This window comes from Calidris pugnax, unplaced genomic scaffold, assembly GCF_001431845.1.
Source record: "Calidris pugnax isolate Ruff unplaced genomic scaffold, ASM143184v1 scaffold89, whole genome shotgun sequence".
NCBI lineage: Eukaryota > Metazoa > Chordata > Aves > Charadriiformes > Scolopacidae > Calidris > Calidris pugnax.
The window spans coordinates 4,703,632-4,713,314 of NW_015090865.1; the positions used below are offsets into that span (position 1 = coordinate 4,703,632).

The 9,683-nt window shown below is 38.4% G+C and overlaps 1 protein-coding gene across 1 annotated transcript; it reads left to right on the forward strand.

Annotated features, from left to right (window-relative positions):
• Positions 1-6: 6 nt before the first annotated feature.
• Positions 7-9,529, forward strand: BCCIP (BRCA2 and CDKN1A interacting protein). Its single transcript, XM_014945276.1, has 7 exons — positions 7-147; positions 3,285-3,359; positions 4,023-4,103; positions 4,700-4,792; positions 5,338-5,525; positions 6,569-6,746; positions 9,109-9,529. Exons 1-7 carry the CDS (start codon positions 22-24, stop codon positions 9,277-9,279), a joined length of 912 nt encoding a protein of 303 aa, XP_014800762.1. The 5' UTR covers positions 7-21; the 3' UTR covers positions 9,280-9,529.
• Positions 9,530-9,683: the final 154 nt, after the last annotated feature.

Here is a 9,683-nt window from a genome sequence, read left to right on the forward strand (position 1 = left end):
CGCCTGCGCCGCCGCGGCAGCATGGCCACGCCGGCCAAGCGGCGGGCCCAGCCCCAGCCACCCGCCGGGGAGAGCGGCTCGGAGCCGGAGGCGGGGTCGGAGCCGGAGTCGGGGTCGGACTCTGAGGAGGAGGAGGGGATCGATGAGGTGAGCGGGGGGGAGCGGGGCTCCTTCCCGGCCTTCGCTCTGCGCGCCGGGCCTGCGCCCGCCATCCCCTCACGGGCCCTCGGTGCCGCTGTGTCCCGGGCCGTCGCTGCCAGCCGGAGCTTGTCCCTCCCCTTCTCCTTCGCCGTGACTAAAATGAGCTGTAAAGCGACAGAAGCGGGCAGCCGGGGTCACGAAGCCGCGGCCGGGAGCTGTTGGGGAGGGGGTTTGTCCCTCCGTGAAGCCCCTTGAGAGGTACCTGCGGGTGGGGGCCCAGCTGGGGCGGCGGGCGCCGGATCCTGAGGTAAAGCGCAGGTAACGGGGTGAATCGGTGAGGTAAATCGTTAATCCGTGAGGTGAAATGTACGCGGTTAGTCGTTAGGGAGTCATATTTTCTTTTGTTCTGTTTTCGTTTTGTTGTTTTTTAAACGTTGGCGTCCCCGGGGCCTCAGTCAGGTGTACAGACCTGGCCCTTGCAGTGCGTCCCTGTGTGGGGGACTTCAAAACAGCGCTTTCAGCACAGGGGATTTGCTCCAATTTCCTTTTCTATCAGAAAGGAAGAGGGGAAAAAAAAGCGCGTTATTTAGTTGTGAAACATAGCCCTAAGGGAGGAATCCCCCCTTTTTTTAATGAAAGAAATATGCACTGACTTGGAACTCTTATTAAAATCTTCAGATGATAAGGCAATCTGTCATCTTCCCGGGGCTTAAAAGAGTCAAAGAATAGAAGTATCTATGCGTTTTAACTCAGTACATTTAAAATTAAATATTTTGCTAACTTGATTGTCTTCACTAGGTTTTCACTTTGAGTTAATTATCTTCCTTTTTCTTAGATGAGGCCTCCGTTACTTTCTGTTAGCAAATAAAACCAAGCCCTACCTTTTAAAAAAATATATGATAAAAAAATATAGGTTTAATTGCATTATCAGTCATACTTAACATGATGGAAAAGCACTTTTACCACTTGCTAGAAATGTGTGCTACGATAAATGGGTACTGACTTAGTTTCAGCTAACATATGTTTATGAAGTTCTTGTCTAGCAGTGCTAGTACTTCATGCAGTGCTCAGTCTTTGCAAACTGATAGATGTTTCACTTGTGTCTAAACACTATGAAATTAAAGCTAATGGCAATAATCCCCCCCTTTTTTTTTTTGTTTTTTAAACTGCTTAGCGTTCCTGCATAGTGTAGGTAGGACAGTGGTTTATATTGTGGTGTTTGTGGATGAAGTTCCTTGAATCTTCAGTGACAGGGGTTTTGAGGATGATTTCTGTATGTCCTGCACTGGTGTGCACTACTGTGATTTATTTGCAATTGTTTGTGCACTGGGTAAAATTTGCAATATAATACTTACTTTAATATAGTAGTCCTAACTTTTGTTAGGATGATATGTCACTATTACGTCTATTTCAGTTTGGAAGTCTTCATATAAAGATACATTGAGTTTCCCTCAGTTCTGGTATAAGACATTAAGGTGTGCCTTGCTAATATTCAAGTACTGTACTAAACATTTAGAACTGTACAAACTTAGACATATGTAAAGTTCATATGCTTAAAGGGTATTTGTTTCTCTGTACATCTCAGTAGTTTTCTCTTTGCCATATTAGCCTTTCCCTTCTCTTACCACTTTAGGTGGAAAAAGGAAAGTATTTTTCTGTACTCCTTTGCTGAGAAGGAGCGTTGATCAGAGTATTGTTACATATAGCAGAGTATTGTTACATATAACACCTTGCTTTGCAGGCTTTTGCTTTCCCCTGGATGCAGCACAGGGGGAGGAGAATAAGCACACAGTAGCAAGACAGGAACACACCAAAATATATGATGAGTCTTTATTTGCCTTTTTTTTTTTTTTTTTTTTTGTTAGCTATTTATAGTTTGAATTAGTAAAGCTTCAGTTTCCAACTATTAGATCTCATTATCTCCTTTCCTCCAAAAAATTTTTGTTGTGTTTTTTTTTGTTTTTTTTTTTTTTTTTTTTTTCAGTAGATGAAAGATGGAGGGTTGGTAAACCCTTTCATACCAGGCCGTTATTTTGGGTAGTGGAAAAGCCATGAAGCAAGACCAGTGTTAGAACATCTAGTGCTCCTGTAGTTTATATCAATTTTATGGCTGTGATTTGCACAGTATTCAGAACCACCGTAAACTGTGTTTTGTTCAGAATTTACTGGCTTAATCATTCAGTGAGATCCTTGAATTTTAAAGCAGTCAGAAAGTTCCGGATGCCAGGAGTGAATGCTTTTAACACCAAAGATACGATCTGTTTTCTTACCTAGGTAGCTTCTCAGTTACTTCTACAGAGCTGCCTTGCACCAAAGAAGAATATCTGAGCATGTCTCCTGATTTTTATTCCTTCTCCTTCCCCTCCCCGAAATGTGTACCACTTGGGATTGGAGAGATTTATGAGCTTAATTGATGATGAAAGTAAGGCTCACTTGTTTAGGTTGTTCAAAAAGTAGAATCGCAACCAACAGTTTACTTGCCTCATAAAAGTAAATTTGGATTGTCTCAAACAGTGGCTCACAGAAGAATAGGTAGGCAAGGCAGCCTTGGCAGGCAGTACTATTAATATAGAATACCAGAAAAAATGCTTGGTAGGTGCACAGCATTCGTTCTGGAAGGAGGAGCAGGAGCTCACGTTCTGTTTTGCTGTGACAAGGTCTCATCATGTGCCTACTGAACAGACTTCCAGAGTGGGGTTAATGATACCATTAGGATTTGAGAAAATAGCAAAAGTATGATTTTGGATGTAATTTAAACATCTGGAGCAATCTTCATCTTCAGCCAAGGCATTACGCTCCAGTCCTGCAGTTTTAAGAGTTTAACTGCCTGGACCAAGCCTCTCTGCAGTAAGAGTCTGTGTGGCTACAGTAAACATTGCTGTGTGAGCCACATTGCAGGAACAAAGCATTGAAGGTTTGTTCACAACACAGTTTATAAGTTAGTTCTAAAAAGTTACTTTCGCAGACACTCTGTAAAGATTACAGAAGAAATTATAACAACTGCTGAGATTACTGAAAGATGGAAACAAGTTCCATTTCTGATGTTGGCCGTTACTTGTCTTCAAGTTTCTTAAAGTTTAGCTTTGTTTTGGTATAGCTTCTGGCCAAGAATGTTTGATGTTCTCTATGTTACTTCTTCATAGGAAGTGAATATTGAATTTGAAGCACATTCCATATCAGACAATGACTATAATGGGATAAAGAAATTACTTCAACAGGTACGTTGACTTCTTGCTAGCTTGATTGATATGTCCATTAATAAATAATATCCATAGAGTTATCCAAAGTCATCAGTTCACATTATTGATACTGATTTATAGTTTTATTGTGCTTCAGCTCATGAAAATGTAATAATTACAGCCAGTGAACACGTATCTCCTAAACCATGGTTTCAAGAACCTTACCCAGTAAACTACAGAGCTGTTCTTCTATGATGTGTATAATCTTTCCATCTTTATCACGTTAGTTGCTGCTCAGAAAACCTTATTCAGTGTTAATCAGTTTCCTGGAGGTTTTTCTTGTAAATTACAGACCTTAAAAAACAGACCAGTAATGTGCCTGTTAAATCTGATAGCTTCCAGTTGTCTTTTGGCTGTTTCTGTTGTACACCTGTGCTCAGCAAGCACTCAGATCATACCAAACTCAAAAGGATACCAGGTTTGCAAAATGCCAGCTTGTGGAGGGTTGAGGAGCAAGCACTTCAAGGGGCTGATTTTTAGTCTTTACAGTATTATATTGAAGGAAGTTAAATAAACTTTCTAAATGGAAATCACAAATGGAACAGAGAATTGCATAAGAACTTAAATTCCCTACTTTATTTTCTATTGTGGCCTGTGAAAAATCATCAGCCTAAAACTTAATACTTGTTTCTTCTGTTCCAGTTGTTTCTAAAAGCTCCTGTTAACACCGCTGAATTAACTGATCTATTAATACAACAGAATCATATTGGAAGTATTATCAAGGTAAGACAGAATTTATGTTTTTAAATGAAGTACAATTCTTATGTTGAAATCACATAACAGACTTTCAGAAGGTGATCCTGTCTTTGCTGACAGCTTTTCCACCCAAATTTATGATGATCCTTATATTACACCTGCATGACTCGCAGTCCTTTTCCCAGGTTTTGCATTGCAGGGTTTTGTTGAGCCTTTTGTTTCACTCTCTGTCAAAGCTCTGTTGTTCTATGGTTTTTAATACTTTGCGGGTTTATTTCCCTACATTAGAAACTGAAGAAAATTGGTTTTGCTTAAGATATTGCCATGCCTTGTACCAAGATGCTGCTTATTATATGTGAACTATCAAATTTTAGTGCCTTTCAAAAGATCCTGCTGTAGAAGACAGATGACCTGGCTCTATATAGCTGGCTCTAAGTACACAGAGACATTCAATGATGCGGCACCTTCATAACCGTAACCAGAATTTGTAGGTTGTGTGTTTGTACAGATTACCTAGATGGTTGTCATCTGCCGAGCATCTTCTGGAAAGAAAAACAGTTCTTGCTGCAGAGAGTAGAAAAAGAATGTCAATACGGGTTGTTACTTTTTCTTTCCTTAAATAGCAAGCAGAAGTCCAAGAAGACAGTAGTGACGATGATGAAGATGATGATGAAGTCTTTGGTTTTATAAGCTTCTTAAACTTAACGGAAAGAAAGGTTGGTATTCCTTATTAACTTCTATAGGCAGTAGTAAGTGAGACTGCTCCCTGCTTTTCTGCCTTGTCTAACAAGCCTAGACAGCCAGATCAGGATTGTGAATTCTGCCATGGAGGACTATGATCTTAAAAGTTGCATCTCACTTAGCTTTCTTTTGGATCTAGATGTGTGCAACTTGCTGAAGGTCAAACCTAAAGCAAAGAGGGGAAAAAGAGTTAAAACTGAGTCCAATAAGTACTTCCAGGGTAGCCAAGCTGCCAGCTTCTTGTATTTCTTCACTTTCATCTTTGGCAGCTTTTGAGTTTTGCTGTTGATTGTGCTGGTGTTGCAGCTCCTCGCTGCATTCCTATCAGTTAAGAACCTTTGTTTGTCCTCAGCATCAGGGTTGGAAAGAAGTAATTCCAGAGAAGTTGTACAGTGCTTTAGAGACTGCTTGAGGAAGTTGCCAGTAGTCCTGTAGAATATCCCCCTGAGGTTTACATTCAAGGTTTTCTTGTATAAATAATTGTTCTATAGCATAAAGAAAGTACACCTTTTGATTCTAGGGTACACAGTGTGCTGAACAAATCAAAGAGCTGGTTCTGAGTCGGTGTGAGAAGAGTTGTGAACAGCACGTAGTTGAACAACTGAATAAGCTCCTAAATGACAGCACTAAACCTGTGGGTCTTCTGCTGAGTGAAAGATTCATTAATGTACCACCACAGATTGCTCTGCCCATGCACCAGCAGCTCCAGTAAGTTTGTTTGGAGTTTTCTTTGACATGATGTGGAATAGTACTTTTTCTTCATCCTTTTCCAGAAATCTTATGTATATAGAACTATGTTAAGACAGGGGATTCTATAGATACAAGTAAGACATGAACAGAAAAAATAATTTTCATCTCGTATAAGGTCTTTAGTTAATTTTTTTTTAATATTTATTATATCTTTAGGCTTTTCAAATTCTTTATACTTTAAGATGGAGGAAATAATTTAAGATTATGTGCTGTCCTGCAGAAATACCTGTGTGTATATTGTAAATAAATCCATTGAGATTCAGAGTTCTCTTGTTTTAGTGCCATGTTGAGAACCAGGATATTGTGTTGGATAAAGAGCTCCAGTAATTAAATGAAGATTATTTTTTCTTTTTCTTTTCTTTCACGTGAGGTGAGATTAGGAGTCAGATTAAGATGACTGCTGTCATGGCTCATTTAAATAGTAAAATAGAACTTTAAGGATTTATGACTTTGATGTCAATGAAAACATGGTTGGTCAAGAAGGTTTTTAAACAAAGAAATGAGGTGCTTGAAGGCCTGGATTTGAGATTTACCACTAGTACAGCACTTGTCACAACTAAAATTCAGGTCTCAGCCTCTGTCTTTAAAGGTTTTGGAGTGTTGCAGTGACAACATGTTTAACACAAGGGTGGGCAACAGCATCTTCTGGCTCTTCAGTTGTAGTTCCTTGTACGAGTGATAATGTGATGAATTTGTAGCAGAGTTGCCCTTAGAATTGTTTCACAGACTCTCTACCCTGAACACAATTCTGGGAAAAAAAAGGGTTATATTGTGAAGTGTGGAAAGACATCCATATATTTATTGTTTTAAAGTGCAAATAGTATGTTTGAGTACAAGAAATGTGTGTGCAAAATTGATGTTCTGTGGCATTTGTAAAAGAACAGGCTGCAATATGAATGACCTTTCATTATAAGGTTTACTTATACACTTGTCAAGGGTTTAAATTGTGTATGTGAACATGCGTTTTTAAATTGTATGTGTAAACATTTATTTATCTTTAGGAAAGAGTTGGCTGAGGCACAGAGAACAAACAAACCTTGTGGAAAGTGCCACTACTACCTTCTTATCAGCAAGACCTTCACAGAAGCCACAAAGAGCAATTCGAAGAGGAGGGAAGGGAGAAATCAGCAAAAGGAGGAATTAATGTTTGCGAACGCGGAGGAAGAATTCTTTTATGAGGTAACATATGTGCTTAGAATAAAAAACTCCTGAAGATCCAATTAAATGGGTATCTCTTCCCTTTTCTGTCTCTGTTCTACTCAGGACAAGTATATTAATAAAAAGTGCTAAAATACTGAGATGAAATTATTACTTCCTGTTTCCTGAGGGAACCTGTCTACTCAGTTCTGGTGCTCCCAAACCAGATCAGGAGAGGAGAAGATGCAGGAAATTAAATTAAAAATGTACTTTTAAATGCAAAGAGTTTTTCATTGTTTTTTTGGTTTTTTTTTTCAAATCTTTAAAAATATTATTGTACAGTATTATTGCTTTGTCAAGAGCACGTTATTTTTCATTTCTGACAGCGCCTACAGGATAAAGTACATGCATCAGATGGTTAATGGAAAGGTTCCTGTGTGTAATCATTCATGACATTCTCTGTTAGAGGCTATGATATGGCTGTAATTTTATTTCTTGGGAAGAAGAAAAATGTAGGTGGGAGGAATCCATTGTTAGCTGTAGGGAATACTCTTGTAGCCTCTGTGCAGTAACAAGGTTGGGATTTTTTTGTTGTTGTTGTAGCAGCTTTACCAACTGAACTTGAACTGGGATTTTTTTTGTGTTGTAGCAGCTTTACCAACTGAACTTGAACTCTGTGTAAACATGTTATTGAAAAGCTGAAGGGGAGAAGCCTGTGATGCCCATGTGTCCACGGGCGTGATGTTCTAGAAGGCCTATGTTGTATTTGTCTCTGTTTTGTTAGTTTGAGTGGCATTTTAAAGACTAATTATGTGCTTTTGTCTAAATTGCAATAATTTTCAACTCCAGTGGATAGATTCAAACTGAACATGCTTTTCTTTTTAACAGACTTTCTAGTGTTTTTAACAAATTCATTTTAAACATTATGGAGGATATTCGATTAAGTGGGTCTCTGTACTTAATAATGTATATGTGTTAAATTAGTGTTGGAGTGTATATCCCCCCTGATTGCACATAGCCTTAATTAGATTGCCATAAAATAGTATTAGATGTGGTGAGGCAGACGCTTAGAGCCAAATAAAAGAGAGAGATGCCTTTTTGTACTTGTCAATTCCCTGTGCTTTATTCTGTTCCTTAAAATGTTATTGAGGGAGCAGAGGAAAAATTCCATTATAACCAGACTTGGAATTGATTAAAGGTTTAGGTCGTCCATTGCTCAAATTGTTTGTTCTTGAGCAAAACCACTCAATTTGATGGTTCTTCCAAAATTAAATTTACAACCTTGAGATACTGTTAGGAAATAGCAAACCTTAAAGGATACTGGATCTTAACTTTCCCTGCAAAGGGAAGAGGTTAGGTAAGTTTTTCTACTGAGGAGTTCAGTTCATATTTCTTAATCTGGCTTGTGTGAGAACTAGAAACATTTGTTAGGTAAGTTATTCTTATCCATCAGGCATTTTGTCTGGCAAAGCTAGTAAAAACGGACTGTTCTATGTGTGTGCAGTATATATTGCTGAAAAGAAATAATATGAAATAATAAGAAATGTGGACACCTGCCTATTTGAAGAAGCAGCCTTGATAAATATGTCTTTCACTGGCTCCAGCCTCCTAGAGACCTTCCAAGGGCTTTTTGAAATTCTGCTCAGGATTCATATTACTGCCCATCCCCATAATATATAATTTCTACTGGCAGCGTGGAAGAGAGGATTATGGTACCACATATTCTTACAGATATGTTAATTTTTAGGACTTGGTAGTTTTAGAGTAGGCCACGAAAAGAGCAGAGCCTGTTCATTGCTACAGGCCTTCCACATGTCACCCCCACCAAGCTGTCACCTCTAACGCAGGCTCTATTCTACCTGCACTCTCTCACTGTAATCTAGGTGTTGGCTGATCTGCTAATTCTTAAAATTACACAGCTAGTGGTTTGCTCTTGTACCAGGGCTGAAGGTGTATTAAGAGCCTGATATTTCTTTTATTGGTCAAGGATCCCGTCTAGTTGGCAAAATAGCTTCTAAGGGTCAGGATTTCTTACTGTGATAACATGGAATAAGATGCTGTCTTAAAAACATCTAAAATGAGGCACAGTAAGCACATAAAGGTGGCATTGGGTTTGTTTTTTTTCCCCTCTTACGTCTTTTTTCTGATAACAAAATATAATGATAGCAAGCATTTGAGAATTTAATATGAATTCTATAAATTCTGTGAAAAGCAAATAGTTTGAAGTGCTTAATAGTGGATTGTCACGTAGGTTTTTCTGGTGGGCCTTTTGAGAAGGAAGAAAATAACTTCTTAATAAGCATGTGCATAATTTTTATCATTATTTTTACTTTGCTTAGATGATGTATTAATCTTCATGCTAATTAAAAATGTTAATCCTACTGCATTTATTTCTGTTGTTTAGAAAGCCCTTCTGAAGTTCAACTACTCTGTGCAAGAAGAAAGTGACACCTGTTTGGGTGGCAGATGGTCCTTTGATGATGTACCAATGAAACCTTTGCGGACTGTTATGATAGTTCCAGCTGATGGAATTAATGAAATTATGGATAAACTCAAAGACTATCTTTCACTCTGAACTTCCCTACAAACACTGGTTTTTATAAAGCGGCCACTCAAGAGCTAAGACTTCACAATATTTCCCAAAGACTGCTTTCGAGTTAACGGTTTTGTACTGCTCAAATGCTTCTTCTGTACACTTAGAAGACAAGAAGGTGGTACAACTGAAAATAGCCATCAAATTAATATTTTTAAATAATGGATCTTATTATACTTTGGTATCATCGTTAAACAGTCAATAAAAACCCAATGTTACAAGAAAACTTGAAGATCTGCTCAGTGTGTTTTTAAGCAAAACTAAATCGTATATTTTTGTTATGAAATAATGCATACAACTCCTTTTGTTAAGAAAAGTGCTTTTTCTAAATGTTTCTTCTGTTAAATATGCCAAAAGTTCGAAATAATTACATGGGCTTAAGATGC